This window comes from Trichogramma pretiosum, unplaced genomic scaffold (genome assembly GCF_000599845.2).
Source record: "Trichogramma pretiosum strain Unisexual culture from Peru unplaced genomic scaffold, Tpre_2.0 scaffold12, whole genome shotgun sequence".
In the NCBI taxonomy this organism is placed as follows: Eukaryota; Metazoa; Arthropoda; class Insecta; order Hymenoptera; family Trichogrammatidae; genus Trichogramma; species Trichogramma pretiosum.
The window spans coordinates 2,375,979-2,391,683 of NW_019641690.1; the positions used below are offsets into that span (position 1 = coordinate 2,375,979).

The 15,705-nt window shown below is 39.4% G+C and overlaps 3 protein-coding genes across 7 annotated transcripts in view; 1 reads left to right on the top strand and 2 right to left on the bottom strand.

Annotated features, from left to right (window-relative positions):
- Positions 1-1,763: 1,763 nt before the first annotated feature.
- On the top strand, positions 1,764-3,881 carry LOC106655305 (venom metalloproteinase 3-like). Its single transcript, XM_014375631.2, has 12 exons — positions 1,764-1,826; positions 1,888-1,942; positions 2,018-2,211; positions 2,288-2,333; positions 2,406-2,481; positions 2,557-2,686; positions 2,764-2,924; positions 2,993-3,136; positions 3,210-3,347; positions 3,423-3,564; positions 3,641-3,766; positions 3,843-3,881. The coding sequence occupies exons 1-12, from the start codon at positions 1,764-1,766 to the stop codon at positions 3,879-3,881; spliced, it is 1,314 nt and encodes a 437-aa protein (XP_014231117.2).
- A 2,417-nt stretch (positions 3,882-6,298) lies between these two features.
- Positions 6,299-15,705, bottom strand: part of LOC106655377 (scavenger receptor class B member 1) — a 60,079-nt gene continuing 50,672 nt past the window's right edge. For 2 of the 4 annotated variants that reach the window (XM_014375749.2, XM_014375750.2), the window contains exons 2-9: positions 15,234-15,325; positions 14,821-14,981; positions 8,651-8,789; positions 8,217-8,420; positions 7,991-8,135; positions 7,440-7,694; positions 6,884-7,002; positions 6,299-6,796 (exon numbers count right to left, since the gene is read on the bottom strand). In XM_014375749.2, the coding sequence (XP_014231235.1) occupies positions 6,326-6,796; positions 6,884-7,002; positions 7,440-7,694; positions 7,991-8,135; positions 8,217-8,420; positions 8,651-8,789; positions 14,821-14,981; positions 15,234-15,325 (1,586 nt within the window). In that variant the 3' untranslated portion in view covers positions 6,299-6,325. The remainder of the gene's footprint in view (positions 6,797-6,883; positions 7,003-7,439; positions 7,695-7,990; positions 8,136-8,216; positions 8,421-8,650; positions 8,790-14,820; positions 14,982-15,233; positions 15,326-15,705) is intronic. The other 2 variants (XM_014375747.2, XM_014375748.2) reach the window with 1 other exon arrangement.
- LOC106655378 (prothymosin alpha-A-like) lies at positions 11,989-12,748 on the bottom strand. Of its 2 annotated transcripts, XM_014375752.2 has the most exons (3): positions 12,503-12,748; positions 12,300-12,419; positions 11,989-12,218 (listed from the first exon to the last, which is right to left on the bottom strand). In XM_014375752.2, the coding sequence occupies exons 1-3, from the start codon at positions 12,659-12,661 to the stop codon at positions 12,174-12,176; spliced, it is 324 nt and encodes a 107-aa protein (XP_014231238.1). In that variant the 5' UTR covers positions 12,662-12,748; the 3' UTR covers positions 11,989-12,173. The 2 variants fall into 2 exon arrangements, with proteins under 2 accessions (XP_014231238.1, XP_014231237.1); XM_014375751.2 differs by having other exon boundaries at positions 11,989-12,419.

A 15,705-nucleotide genomic window follows, 5' to 3' on the forward strand; every position in this document is an offset into this window, starting at 1 on the left:
GTATCATATACTAATTGGTACCGATTTACCTTTTTTGTTGGCAAAGCTTCTGACTTGATTATTAACTGCGCTTCTTTATCAAAATCGCAAATAGGACATACATAGCATTGCGGGCAATGCCTACAATTTTTTAGGTAAAACCTGCAATGCCTTAACAATTTTAGGCATTACTATGAGCTAATAATTTTAAGTAAAAAATTAATGTAAAGTGAAAAAATACGCATTTATTTGAATACAAAAGTTTTGTTTTTAATGCATTCACTATAAATTTCGTCAAATGGTCCTGGTATACCATTATCCACTTAAACCCAACGATACTTGATGATTGAAAGTCAATAAAGTCCACCTGGAATCTACTATTCATTTCTGAATGCAAAATTTGTTTGGATACCAGCCCCCTCCTTCTCTTTATTTTTTTCTGGTGACAGACTTCACTCATTTTGAAGTATAACTCAATCAATTCGCTTGTAAAGTTGGAATACTTGATCGATGTTTCTTTCCAAAGCCTATCGCGCCCACCACGTCCGGTCGTAAAATGCGCGGCTTGAATGATATCTAAGACATCTTCAAGCAGTACATAGTATTTAATGCTACTACCTGCTTTGATTTTGGCGATAAGTCGGTATTTATAACATTTATAATGTTCTTTTTCGTCAGCCTCGGTGACAAACTGATTTTTCCAATTATCGATTTCAATCTCCATTTTTAGTTTATTTTAAGTTGTAATCAGCGACCCGGCGGCGATTATCTAAGTCCGGAGATTTCTTTTTCTACGATCTAATAAATGCGATTATGCATTGATTGTGGTCGGTATCAATGAAACGAGTGTCATGGGTGTAGTAGTTTAAAACAGTGCGAGAAAGACTACACGAAGATAAAGTAAGTACATTTCTTCGTTTTTTTGTAAAATTTTAACGCGTTTAAAAAAACTGATTATAGCAATTATGTCTATAGGTCAAATTAGTTTGAACGACAGGGACGGCAATTTAATTTTGCAAAAAATTCGACTCGGTTGGATCGTTGCTGGAGGTATGTACAACCCTCAGGAGGAGGCTTTTGGTAATGTGTCAAGCTGTGTCATGGAACTATTTATTATTTTTTATTATTTAAATTTGTAAAAATTCAGATTCTGTTTACGACTGAAATCGATCGAAATTCCATAACCTTCGATATACCTGCATGCAATGATTTATGTACCCTGTAAGAATAAAGAAACGCACTCGCACTTATTTTACCTACTAAGATTATTAACATTATATTACATGACAAATTTAATTATACTGCTCTTACATAAAGAAAAGTTAATGTTTTGAATCAAGTTATTTTTGAAGTTTCAACATTGCTTAATCACAAATAAAGTAAAGAAATGGTCCGAAACATTTATAAATACAAAAAAAGATCAAAATACATATGTTCGTAACAGTAACACAACGTGAGTTTGTATTATAAACAATAGCTATGCTGTGAAGAGGAAAAAAAACTTGAAAATTTGCGTATGCTGAGATTATATTATTAAAAATCAATCATGTTTACTGAGTTAAGATGGCGAAAAGACAATTTTAGATATTTACAGCGATAAAACAATCCATGATGACTATCAAATGATTTGTAAATAACTATTAGTCAATAAATGTGTCATTCTAAAATTTTTATCAGTTTTTATTGTTCTGAAAAGATATATTATGCGAATATACGCAGAAATTTTAGTCAGTTCATGATACTTTAGAAACAGTATCAAAATTGAATTTTACGTGTCGAGTAACATGTCGCGAATTTTCAAATTATTTTTTGTCTGCATAAGTATCATATCGATACAGGGTCAAGAGGTAATTGATCAATTTCACTTTTTTAAAGATCTATGTTGAAAATTAAAATAATAATTTTTAGTTACCAAAATGTGGGACGAAAGAAGAACAAATGGAATTGAATGAAATTTATAATGGTAAGAAAAATATCATAATTATAAGTATTGTTGACATAGACCAATAATTATGTTTTTATTGATTATTTCTGAAAGAAATCGATAAAGTAGACGATGCTTATACTTCGTATTCTCAACAAGGATCGATGGATAACGAACGAGAATTTTTTAATTACACTACTTATTTGAACGAACCCATGCTAGATCGAGTGTTGTTAGGATCTAACAGTATGTTATACATCGCGAGATCAAATGGTTATGGTGGAATAACATACGACAATTACCTTTACGTAAAAATTTTTGTTATTTATTACTATAATAAAATCTAATCAAACATGATAAAATTTTGAATTTTTCAAACTATAGCCGCAACCAAAAACTAAAACGCCAAATAATAATCAGTTTTCAAATGGTAAGTTTTTCAAATAGAGTGAAAATCAATTTGAAATATGTGAATGATTATATTTATATTTAAATTTTGTAGATTATGGACAGTCGAACTTGGGTGGAGATGTTGTGTATCCTCAAATACTAGCCATCTTAGATTATGATAATTACGAGTATGAATTAAATTAATTTTTAAAAGAATACACTGATTACTATAATTTTATTTCTTATTTTAATTATTTGTTCAGAGCATATGGTAAAGATGTCCACAAAATTACCCAGTCAATAGCAGGACTTTTTAATAATGTTGACATACGTTTTCGAACTCTCAAAAGTCCACAAGTGCGACTTAATCTAGCTGGTCTTGTTATTCCAATGGTAAGTACAAATTCATAAGACTTTTTAATATTAAATAAAAAATTGTATAAATGATCACTTATACATTATTCTCAAAGGACCGCGATGCTGTACCTTATTTGACATATAATCTAAAAGACGATCTCGAAGCTAGTAAACCCTTCGATGCAATGCGTCAAGCTGGTGAATATTTTTTAAATCGGTATGGCGTCTATGGAATTCGTCGGGATTCTTATGATATTGTTGTACTTTTGACGAAGTGAGTTTAGCGCATTTTTTCCAAGGAATAACTTGAATAATTTCATTAATGATAATGTATTATTGCAGTAAAGATATGAAGGATGCCTACGGTTGGGCTTATGTAGGACAGGCTTGCAGCGAGACTCTATCAGTTGCTATCATGACTCACAAAGCAAAGGGCGAAAACGATTATTGGATTGCCGCTGGTACCGCTCACGAGCTTGGACATCTGTAAAGAAATAATCATAAAAAATAACTACTCACAGTGCTTATGAAATGTCTGACTAGTTTATCTTTTTGAAAGATTCGGAGCATACCACGATGGGGATGAAACCGCAGAATCATGCGATTCCAGTGCTGGACATGTAATGAGTGGAAATAGAGGCAAAAATGCTTTCACATGGTCCGAATGCAGTATACGTGACATGAGAAATTTTTTCAGGTATTTAGAATGAAAAATTGCATCATTTCAGATTGTAGATTTATGAATACTTTAATTTAAAAAATTTAACCGCAGGTCGCCAAGTTCGGGTTGTTTACGAAACATACCTTTCGTCGGTAGGCCATACCCGCGAGTTTTGCGTGGCAGTTTTACAACTCGAGACGAGCAGTGCAAAGTTCACAATGGTTACGGCAATTTAAATTATGTTGCTTCAGTGGTAAGCCATTTTTCATTTATGTAATCGTTGTTATTGGATTCAATTCGATCGACATAATAATTTTTTTTAATTTTAGAACGAAAATAATCGGCACGAACAATGTTACATGCAGCCATGTTCATGGATTGGGTCTGATAATTATGTGTCAAACCGTGATATGCCTCTTCCTCCATTAGATGGTACAAGTTGTGGCGATAATATGGTGAGTCGAAGTAAAGGTTTTTGTGCAACATTTTGGAAAAATTTGGTAAATTTATTTTTTATAATGTTTTAAATAGATGTGCTTTGCTGGTCAATGCGTCGTCGACAGAGAATAGAAATATTATTTGAGCAAAAAATCCGCATTGGGAATGAGCATGCCCGCTATAGTCAATTTTATTCATATTTTATACTACTACCAAAAAGTTGAATAATAACTTTTTATGACTGAAAAGTAAAATAAAAAAATCTTTCATCATTTAACCCAATTTTGTTTATTCACTGACAGAAAATAAGAACACTTGGTATCAGAAAAAACCGATTAGATAATTTAAATAATACCAATAAAAAGTCTGTCAATTCTTTCTACATGATGTATTTTTTCTGTACAATTCTAATACATAGTTACGTGTAATAACAAGTGACGCATCAAATAACAACGTTAAAAAGTGTAAAAAATTTAGATTGTTTTTTTTTGTGAAAATTGTATTTTCAGTAAAATTCATTGATAATTTATCGTCATGATTAATTATTATTATTTATAAAATACATATTTATATAATTCACAAGGAATGTACATTATTTATAAATCGAAGAACCGAGTAATTTTTTTTATAAAGAACTTACAATTACTTTATCTATACATGTTCATAAAACTCAATCTTTCGATCAAATTTCTCCGTGCGATCTGTTTTCAATAAAAAAAATTGGAATGTTTTTAAGTAAAAAATTTTTTTCGAATAACTTTCATTACTCCATTTGTTGATTTTGTTGTGGTAATATAATGCAAAAACAAAATACATTAAACCCATAAGCGTACTCATAAAAAAATGATGCTACAACTAATTTTTTTTCAAACAATCACATGAAAGCACCTTCATAAAAAAACAAAGTTTAAAATTAGTGATGATAGAATAAAATCGTTTATTTGTCATTCGCCAAAATTGTCAAATCAATCAGAAACAAAAATGTCTAAAAATAAATTTTCAGGCAATCAAATATTGCATAATCGAATACGTCAGCCAAAAAGTGTAAGATTTTATGCTACAATCACTCTGTTAATGAAATTGGGTTTAAGAATGGAGGAAAAACATCGTTGTTAAAAATAATTCACTTTCGCGATGCAACACCAAGCTTAAAATGGCACTAGCCTAACAACGCGAGAACTGAATCTTTTAGTTTCTTTATTTTTTTATTTTTTATTTCTTGTTTGAATTTCCACAGCCATAGCAATTTTTTAAAATTATTTTTCCTCTAAAAGAACGGTAAATATGGTTTTCTTTTTTTTTATCTACTTAAGATAACGCATTCACCCCAAAGATTAACATGTTTAGATTACTTAAAGTTAATAATAATTCACTAGTAATATTTTTGCACAGGCTTAAATTCTGTTGTTGAAACAGAAATCGTTTTACTTAATATGAAGATAAGCACTTCATGCAAACTTTTGGATTATTAAGTTGAGAAATCATCGAAAAAAATCTATCAAACTCAACGTACCATATATTCTTATTCCTTGTAAAACACACTATTGACATTCGAAATCATCCGAAAAGAAAGTTCGTAAGCAATTGTGCAATTCATTTGAAATGAATAATTTTTACAAGGAAAAAAAATTTCGGGCAAAAAATTCGCATCGAGTAGAGCAAGCACATATTCAAAAAAGTTATCACTAGTCAAACAAATCAATTTTTTTCAGTTGGCCAATCATTAGCTCTTACATTACTAACAAATGTACACACTTCAGTTTACATATTTTCAGATTAACTAATTTGACTTACGATTAGTGGAAAATATTTGCTTCAAGACCAACGACGATGCTCTCACGTCGGAGGTATCGATACAAGGTACAAAAATAATGTCATTATTAATATAGTCAATTTTATCAATAATAATTACACAATTATCGTAATAATAAGGGAATGCAGTGATAAAATTAAACAATTATAACGTTAAAATTAAGACACATTAATTTTCTTTTACCACTGTGACTATTTTATGGACCGTGTGTAGGTAAAAGATAGCGTTCGACAAAAATAAACGCGCCTCTTTCCCGCACCACAAAAATTTTTTTGCTTCTCATCGAGCTTTACATTTGAGATTCGTCGCGTACAATTACATGTTATAAGTTACACGTCTAACGATTAAAAATTATGCATTAAGTGAAAAATCAACGAACTGAACTGATGTCCGTGTGATTTCTCGGCACTTGAAAAAAAAAAACAACAATTTTTTTTTCTTTCTTACTCGTACAAATGTACATCGTTAATTAACATCATATAAGTATTGCGATAAATATTACGTATCGTATATATATAAAACGTTAAAATTACTAAAAAATTGTCCTGGTTGATCTCGTCGCGCACAAAAAAACAACACGTCCCTCTTGTATCATTAGCTCGGCATTATATATCTTTCAATGCAGGAACAACAACAAACAACAACGTAATAATCGACGCACTGGGACTAACATCAGCTGCTTATGTATTATCACATCGTCGATTAAGAGGGAGGGAGGGGGGGGGGGGGCGGNGATGAGAGGATATTTCCAAGAAGACGAGGATCAATAGTTGTAGGCCGGCTCGACCTTCATGAAGGCCTTGAGCGCCCGGCGCTTGTCCTCGTCCTCGGGGTCCTCGGTCTGCAGCAGCACGTACGAGTCGCGGGTCATCATGAGCCTGTGCTGGCCGTTGACGATGAACGAGGAGCCGCGGCGTATCGTGCGCTTGCCGAGCTCGATGGCCTCGTGCGCCAGCACGACGTTGCTGTAGGCCTTGTAGACGACGAACACGATGCTGGCCAGGCCGACTAGAATGAGGCCGTAGGTGATGCAGGGCACGGCGATGTCGGCGAACGTCGTCGCCAGGTACACCCAGCGCCTGATCGGCGGCGTGAGCTCGTCGATGCCCTCCTCCAGCCACATGATCGGGAACACGATGTCCGAGAAGTTGGCCACGGCGCTGATGTCCGGCTGGTGCTCGACCTTGAGATTCAGCTGGACGCGCACCTTGCCCTCGACCGGCACTCCCAGTTTCTAGTAACGGGTATAACAAAGTCGCGCTCGTTAGTACATTGTTTTTTTTTTATTCTATTTATCGTGATGCAAGTCGAGTATATTTACCGGCTGGATTTTGAAGTACGTTTCGTGCAGCTCCGGCTCCGGTTTGAGGCCGTCCACCGCGTCCAGGAGCTTTGGATCCGCTTTGTAGAAATGGGGAAAGGATAGATACACGGGGGCACCTGGAAAAAGCGTATGATAGAGAAAAAAAAGCAAATTACTTATTTAAAAGCATATTGAGTGCTGCATCCACGTCGAGAGACTCTCGGTGCTATTTCGAGACCACAAAACCGCAAGTCGCGCCAATCCTTCGTCGACCGGCTTCAATTCCATTAATAATAATGTATTCTATATACAGTGAAAAGAAGCCACGTCGTTTTCGCGAAATTTTTGCGAGAAATTATTATTAAGTGCGGTTTTCGATCGGCGCGTGCATCGAAAATTTCGTACAAAAGAAAAATAAGTCGTACAACGAATTAGTCGTCGATTTCAGGAAAACCGGATGAACGGGTATTAAAAAATTTTCGTAACACATCTTTCAAAACTACCTTTTACGTAACGACATCGAAGATATACCTCGCGACGATAATACGATCAATGATGATGATGATATACGTACTGTACTGGCAGGGGCTGATATTTTGGAGTCCGCGGGGCGGACAGCTGCCCGGATCATCCGGGCAGAAGCACTCGTTGTCGGGCGTCTCCTCGCTCGGCGGATCGAACACCGTGTCCGCGGGCGTGTACAGGTCGGCCCTGATGCCCGTCTTGGAGCTCGGGCCGCGATACTTGAGCGGCAGCACGCGGCACAGGTCCTTGTCCCAGACGTTCACGATGTCCTCGTTCGTTTTGTCACGTGGAGGAAAGAACGATCCTGCGAATAAAAAAATAAAAGAATTAATTTTTGTTTTTCGTTCGCTCGCTTACAATGCGCGATATTGTATGACTATATAATGCGAAGTTAATTTCTTTTTGCGTATGAAAATTTTAAAAATTCAAGCTGCATGCACGCGGGCCTGCTTGTGGTTTTTATTCGGCACGTATGCCACTTTTTACGAGTTCGTTGCGCCCGCGCGCGTGGTCCTATGAAACGATCACGTATTCCAAGCGGATTTTCCTTCTCTTATTTAAAAATAATTATTTGTATGATATTTGCTTTTTTCCTCTTACCTTCCGAGGCTCTGATCGAGTTGCACGGCGCGTCGGGCCAGTACGGCAAACGATCCAATCCGTTGAGTCGATTTATCAGGCCGAACTCCTTCATGTCGGTGTGTCCGGTGTAAATCGTCGAGACTTCCTCCAGCGTTCCGTTTCTCTGTAATGTCGTTCAAAAATTATCATTCAATTTTCCTACATTCCCTCTTACAACAAATGTCATTGTGTTCCAAACACTCACACCAAGTAATAGGCCCATCTGACTCATGGGGCGTCGAGTCTTGGGGAAGAAGCGATAGGCGATGCTGACTAGTGGATCGTCGTAGCCGAAGACGAGCTCTTGGGCCGTGACGGGCACGAAGGGCTTCATGTCCATGCCGCTGAGAAACATGGACAGGCCCATCGTCAGTAGACGCGGCAGACTTTTGCTCTGCGTCGATAGTGTCTGCAAAAGCACGCGCAAACAATTATTTGATTGATCTATGACGCCGCGTCTATGTGCACATGTATATAAGTCGCAAACAACGAGGCGGTATACGATGACAAAAAGTCGAGTAATTATTATCGTTATAAAGCGAGAGAGAGAGAGAAAAAAAATTGTCTATCAATAGATCGTACTCCTTGGTATCACGAGTATATAGCATAAGAGGAAATCGTTCACGAAATAATACTCACGAGTAATGGAATATTTGGTACGAGTACTTGAAGATCGCTATCCTTCGACATTTCTGGCATGAACTGTAGGATCTTCTTGTGTTGATACGTGACTGTTCCATTATCGTGGAAGACAATGTTGACTTTCTCCATGTCTTCCCTGCAAAAAGAAATAGTAATAAAATAGTAAATATATCAATTTTTCCAAATCAAAGCGAAAAGTATTACATTTTTTCCTCGTTTCTCTCTATATTTTATCGCCAGCCGCTCTTTATTCCCCTCTCGTACGAATACATTATCGGCCATTATTTTTCTCGATTGCAAAAGCCGCGCGGTCGACGATTATTTACGAGTTGGTCAATTGCGCGCGCTTTGCCCGGGTACAAGAGAGAAAGAGAAAAAAAAGAAGGTTGAATATTATGGGCCCGTGCGGAAAAAACAGAGAGACGACGACGACGACGTATTATATACGCCGAGGATACCACGTGGCCTGCTGAATACTAAAACACAAGTTGTATAAGATGCATTTATGCGTTATACGAAAATTTTTCGTGTCGCCTCTAGGGTGTGCTTTCCGATCGATAAATAAAATATTATTTAATAGATGTATATTATAGGCCAAGCAGCGGCGGCTCTCGCGTATCTCGAGTTGGTAAAGGAGTCCGAAAAAAAGTCGTAGCCCACTCGACGCGCTCGTCTAGTAGTAGTAGTGGTATAGCAGTCGCATATTCATTGCCCCGTCATTATTAGTATAAATATTTCAAAGCGATTACATAAAGGACGACTGTGCGCCGCGAGTAGCCGCCGTATGCCGCGCAGTATATTATGCCATATTACCCATAATATTATGAAAGTTCGCGCTCTCGGATGCGAAAGTGCAGCAGCGCCTATACGTATATGTATGCATGTGCACACGTGTGCGTCCGTATGTCTGCACCCGTCCGTCCGTCAGTCGTAGTCGTCGTCGTGTCTATGGTCATAGCACACACACACATGAATAGTAAGTTTTACGATGGATAGACCACGACCTATTTATTTGAATATACGTTTTGCGAAAGACGAATAGAAAAGATATGTACGCGCTTGAGTTTTGCGCGATTATGTTTTTTAACTTCTTTTTTTTTGCTGCTGCTGCTGCTGCTGCGATCGCCTGCGTTTACCGATCGTCGTAGACATAATATCTGTATGCGTGACGCGTGTTATAGGCATGTGTGTATACCGACGATTTTGATACGCGCGCGATCGAGAAACGACAATTTTTTTCTCCTCCGTTCTGGTTAAAGAGACGTTCCTCGTGTCTCGATGTGCGTTATTACGTCGGTCAATTTTTACGATAATTCCGTTTTTGTGGCGCCACGCGTGTGCGTGTATACATACACGTGTGTATGTGTGTATATGTGTGCGTCTAAAGGTGAAGGAAAAAATTGTCATTATCGCGAGCACATGTGTAATGCGTGTTTAATTGTGTTATTCGTGAAAGCAATAACGACGCGACGTATATGATTTTTCGAATTCTCGCGACGACGACGACGACGACGACTACGACACGATGATGATGCCTTTTCGCCGTAATTCATAATTTTTTTTTTGTCGTGTTTCGGAAATCAATTGCGACGCGAAGGACAACGAGAGTATCTCGCTCATAGTGACAATTCTAACGATCGTGCCGCGTGTCTCTGCGACTTGTTTCGGATTTTGTTGCAATGTAAATTAGCGCCATCGCGTACGATGGAGTTTTTCGAGAGAGATCGTTTAAAACATTCCGGATAGCGGCAGGTGATAATTTCTGGATGTAATTGAGACGGCTCGAAAAACTACAGATTAAAAAAGTTACGTCGAGTGTTTTTCGTGCGCGTTATGTACACATTTTTGTTTGAAAATCTGTATTTTATACATTATTAAATTCATTTAACTAATTGCATACATTTTTGTTTGAAAAATGCGAATAATGAGCCTTTTGGTAAAAAAAGCTCTTTGTCTCAAGGATCGAATATCAGTGTAAGGACGGAAATTTTCTGTAAGTACACCTTCGCGTTTTCTGTTTTCTTCCACCGCCGATTAAAAAAAATTAAAAAGTCCATTTAAATTTGACACTCGCCAAGTTCAATGCGAGTACAAGAAAGAAAGAAGAAGGAAGAAAAAAAATCGGGTACCGAGCAGTCAACGTTCCCGTGCTGCGCTGCACTGGACACGTGTACACAGCTTGAAGCGAGAGTTCAATGTCACCTTGCTAGCTGCGATCCCTGTCAAAGTATAATGTATAACGTATAACGATATACTGTATACCAGCAACGGGCACAAGTTTGCCTCGCAATCGTCGCATGCGCGCATTATGTTCTCTTTTAATTTTCGCAATAATAACAGCCGAGAAGAGCAATTTCTCGGAAAGTCTGTTCTGCATGACTCTGATAAAAGAATTAGAACGTTTTTTTCGATGCACTCTGTATATTAGTGCTTTCTTCTGGAAAATTAATTACCCTTGATAATTGACAACTTCTTTGTTTGATTAGCAGTAGGACAAAACACATCTTCTTATGTGCGAGATGACTAAGGCATAAAAAAAGCGCACAGTGGTCAAGTGCGATTGTAGAGAATCGAGCGAGAAAATACTAGAAAGATAACGGCTTCGTTTCTTCTTCTCAGTTTTCGTCATATTCTTCCTTTTTTTTTCTTCGTTCGATCGAGATCGTCATTACGCGCTCTTTTCACACCTTTGACGACTATTCGACTATACGATTGCATCTTTGGGCAAAAACTACATCTTTTTTTTTCTTTCGTCGGAAAATTAATGCTCGTGCGTCTGATTTAACGATTATTGCGCTCGCAATTGCGCAACAGTATACCCCTACGCGTGCGCGTTTGACGATCGTCGTTTTTTGATTGATCTCTCTCTCTATCCAAGACGATTCGATATTCGACAATCGCGCGGCGTACACTCGTATACGTATATCGGCACTGGCAATTAATTATTCAATTATTTTATGATGTCATTTTGCTGTAGTCACTGCCGCGAGAGAGTTCGTTGGCAATGTTATTACATTACAAGGGGGGTTGTCGATAAAAAAATGCGCTTTCGAGTAATTTCCGCAATTCGTAACGAATCGTAAATAAAGATGTATTACATGCGCGAGAAACGATCGCGAGAGAAAGAGGAAGCTGCGAGGAGTTGTATATTGTGAGTAAACATACAATACGCGAGCGACGATTTATGTACTGTTGTCGAAGCTGTCGCTAGTACGTTGTAAAGTTCATCGACATTCGAGCTGCTTTCCGATAAAACAATAACGCGCTGCACATTAACGATCTCATTAAAAATTTTTATGATATATTTGCATCGATTTATTAATAAACTCGAAAGATTCAATACAGACTATATTTAAAAAAAAGTAACATAAACAAATTATCATTAAATAACAAATATGTTTCAGCGTCTTATAAATTTGACACTCGAATATTTTTCTCATTCCTCGATTTTCATCGCTGTGCTTGGTTCTTCGATGCCGATCGAGATAAAATTGGCGCGCGAAGCTCGCCGGGCAGTCGGTTACAGCGCAGCTCCATCGCGCCTCGGTGGCGGAGCTCGTGTTGCCTGGAATCGAAAGAACGCTTTCAATCGCCGAACGGCACGTGCCTGATCTCTCTGCGCCTCTATACTGCGCCTACTACTAACCGATTCCAATTCGTCGTCTTTGTCGCGGTCGTCATCGTCTTTGTCGTCGTTGTTCGAGCTCCGATCCTCTTCGTCCTTTGGTGAGTCGAGCATTGTATAATAATAATCCTCCTCCGCCACCTTTCGAATTATAGGAGAGCAGAGACGACGAATAAATCGATAGGGTATGATGTACGTTACGAATCTCGCTCGATTCTACTTACGACGATAGGCGACCCCTCGGGGCTCGTGCTGGTCTTCGGCGAATCTGAGACGTCGACGATGACGTTGCAGTCGTCGACCTCCTCGAGCATAAAGCTCTTCAACTTTTCCTTCTGGTCTTTTGTACCCAACTCGGCCGAGTTATCCTTGGTGCGACTCATGATTTTCGCGTTACAGATTATTATAAAAATCGACACTGCTGATGTGCTCGATTTCAGTATTCTTACTGCGACTAGTCGTGTGTTTATACTCTGTGTGTATCGAGCGTACGTTCGGCGATTGGGAATTTCAACATCCAATTCTGTTTTGTATACATACACAAACACGATGGGTAACAACATCGCTCCGATTATAATCTCGTCGAAACGATTTACCCATACATCGACCCGTGTCTTCGCCGAAGGTTTCGATGCATATTTGCAGCTCTCTGATCGCCGAGAGGAGAAAAGAAAAGCGAGCGCATATGATACAAGGAAGGGCCGTGCAGGTTCACGTCCTTATACAGCCTTGGATCAACGACCTCGCCTCGTAAACACGTAAAGCCGGCATTATACGCACGCGTGCTCGTGTGCACGTCTCGGGCACAGCTTCCTCTTACATATACATATATTATTTATAGATATCTGGTTCGCCGGCAAAAAATCGGCGACGATCGTCGTCGATCGCGCGGCATACATATAGAGCTCGCAGGTGCGCGCGTGCTCAAGTACACGTAGGCCACCTTGGGCGGACAGACGACGATCATCGGGAAAGGTACTCCACATTGCATACAGTATGGTGTGTACTATACAGAGCCGGCGTGCGCAGGGAAGTTTAACGCGTTCGAGGCCGGCTACCGATCGGTATGTAGCTGCAGCTGGGGTTACGGCCGTTCACGTGCACGCTCGCGGTCGAACTTGAATTTCGGTGTCGTTGTACGATTTACAATTTCATTGAACTTTATTTTTTCCCTTTTTCTTGATATCAATGTTAAGCATTTCAGATTATTCAAATGCGTACTGTACGTGCGAAGTGTATTATATATGGGACAACGATCAACGCGTGCTCGGCCGTTGAAAAGCGCAGCGACGAAAGCCATTGACACTGAGAGCTCGAGCTTATACGCGTGTAATGCGCCGTTGTATTATGTGCAGCGTCTACAACACGAGTACATATAATAATAATAACCCGTGTGTAACGCAAAAGCCCACACGTTCGCGCCTCGAGTACTCAATTAGCCTTCGCTACACATTGTGTATAAACATTTTGAAAAATTTACTTCGCACTCGCGGCTATATATACGTATACGAGTGCAGCTGTAGTAGCAGTAGCCGTCGTCGTGTAGCAGTCGTTGGTGTGAGAAACGGCTCGGAGAATCCCGCGGACGCGCGCATTCGAGTGTCAATATAACTCATCATTGTGGCACGACAACGAGACGCGCCGCCTATTCAAGTCGAAACACTTTTGTACTTTATCGTTAATGTACGTGTGTGTGTAGGCGCAGTTGCAAGCAGCATATATGTAAGCCGTGTATAAATGAAAATTATCAACTCGTGCCGTGTACGCGCGACCGAGCAACCCAAAAAACGTCTCGCGTACAAAGCATTAGACGCGTCTTCGAGCGCGTGCAATTTATAATATGAATACAACAACGAAAAGGAAAAGTATATAATAATAAAAACGTGCGATTTTCGCGCTTTCCTGATGTACATATTATAAATACGTGCATGTGCACTTGAATACGCTTCAGCGCAGTATTTATGCACAGAGAGCATAGAGAAAGAAAGAGAGAGATGAATGGGCCCGGACTCGTTTCGTTGTATTATATATATACACGCGCACGACGTCGGCATTTGCGAGGCGGTTTATATAGAAATCGACCTGAATCGCCAATAGGATATAACACGTGCCTTTCTGCCTGGCCTGGCCTGCAGCAGCGCGGCTCCTCGTTTCCAAGCGCCACCACCGCTGCTGCTGCTGCTGCAGTGGATCTAGCCGCGCAGCTCTCGTGTATCACTTTACGATTTTACAACGAGCCTCGTAGCGATGCGCGCAGCACAACAATATAACCGATTCTTTTCATCATTATATTGTTATTATTAGACAGGAGTCGAATGAGATGCTGCACGCGCTGGACAGGTGTGCTAGATAGCTAGCTACTCCGGAGTCGTGAAATTTTTATCGATTCGTTTTGAATGGAGTGTCGATGGCTATAAATTTGCCCAGGAGAATAATAAACGTCGGGTTTTCCGTGAACATTCATCACCATTAGGCCGGGCAATAGAGATACGAGAGATTTTCTATTCGTATAATCTCGATGAAATATAATCTGTTTACTCACTTGTAAATGAAGGGCCCGACCTCCTGGAGCTTGGGCTTCTCCTGGAAGTTCAGGAAATTCTCGGCGTTCGTCACGTTGAATATGTAAACTTTGGTCAGGCGCACGACGCCGGGCTTCTGCCAATATTGAAAGCTAAGCGAGCCGTTCCACAACCTCAATTGCTGAGAAAACACACAAATATTCGTATAAATATGAAGAATAAAATTACATTCGCGCTTCTATTTGGGCGCGACAAATAATTGCACGACTTTCTCACACGTTTACGATACGATATCTTTCACTCGATATGTATGCGCTTCAAAAATACGGTTTTTTTCTTCATCTTCACACCGACGTGGTAAAAATTTTGAAAAGCACACACACATATACGCGTATCGTGCGAATTATTTGTAAGCAGGCCATGGTTTACTTACCCGTAAAATGACATAATCGACCCATGGTATGCTACTAAGTATGATGCCTATTGTCAGGGCAAGAAGACCGAACAGTATGACTGCTATTCTACCTGTAAAAAGAAGGAAAAAGTTCGAAAAATTACAAAAGCGTTCATCGGATGACTTTCACGATGATTTTCCTCTCTCTCACACCCATACACACACACGCACACTTGGACTCGAGGAACTCGAACTGTATCTCACAACGAAAGCTGTATATGTTGGGTGCGCGCGTACGAGCTAAAAAACCATAGAACCTCGTGCGCCGCAGGAAGATGCGCTCTCGCGTGCGCACCTCGGTGAAAGGAAACTTTAACGCGCATACGTACATACATAACTGCACGTTATGTGTGTGTGCTTTCGCGTGTATGTATAGCAGCTCGCGGCTCACGTTTTCCTTCGCTTCGATAATCGCTAAATAGGACGCGCTCACCTGCGCTGACCGACTTTG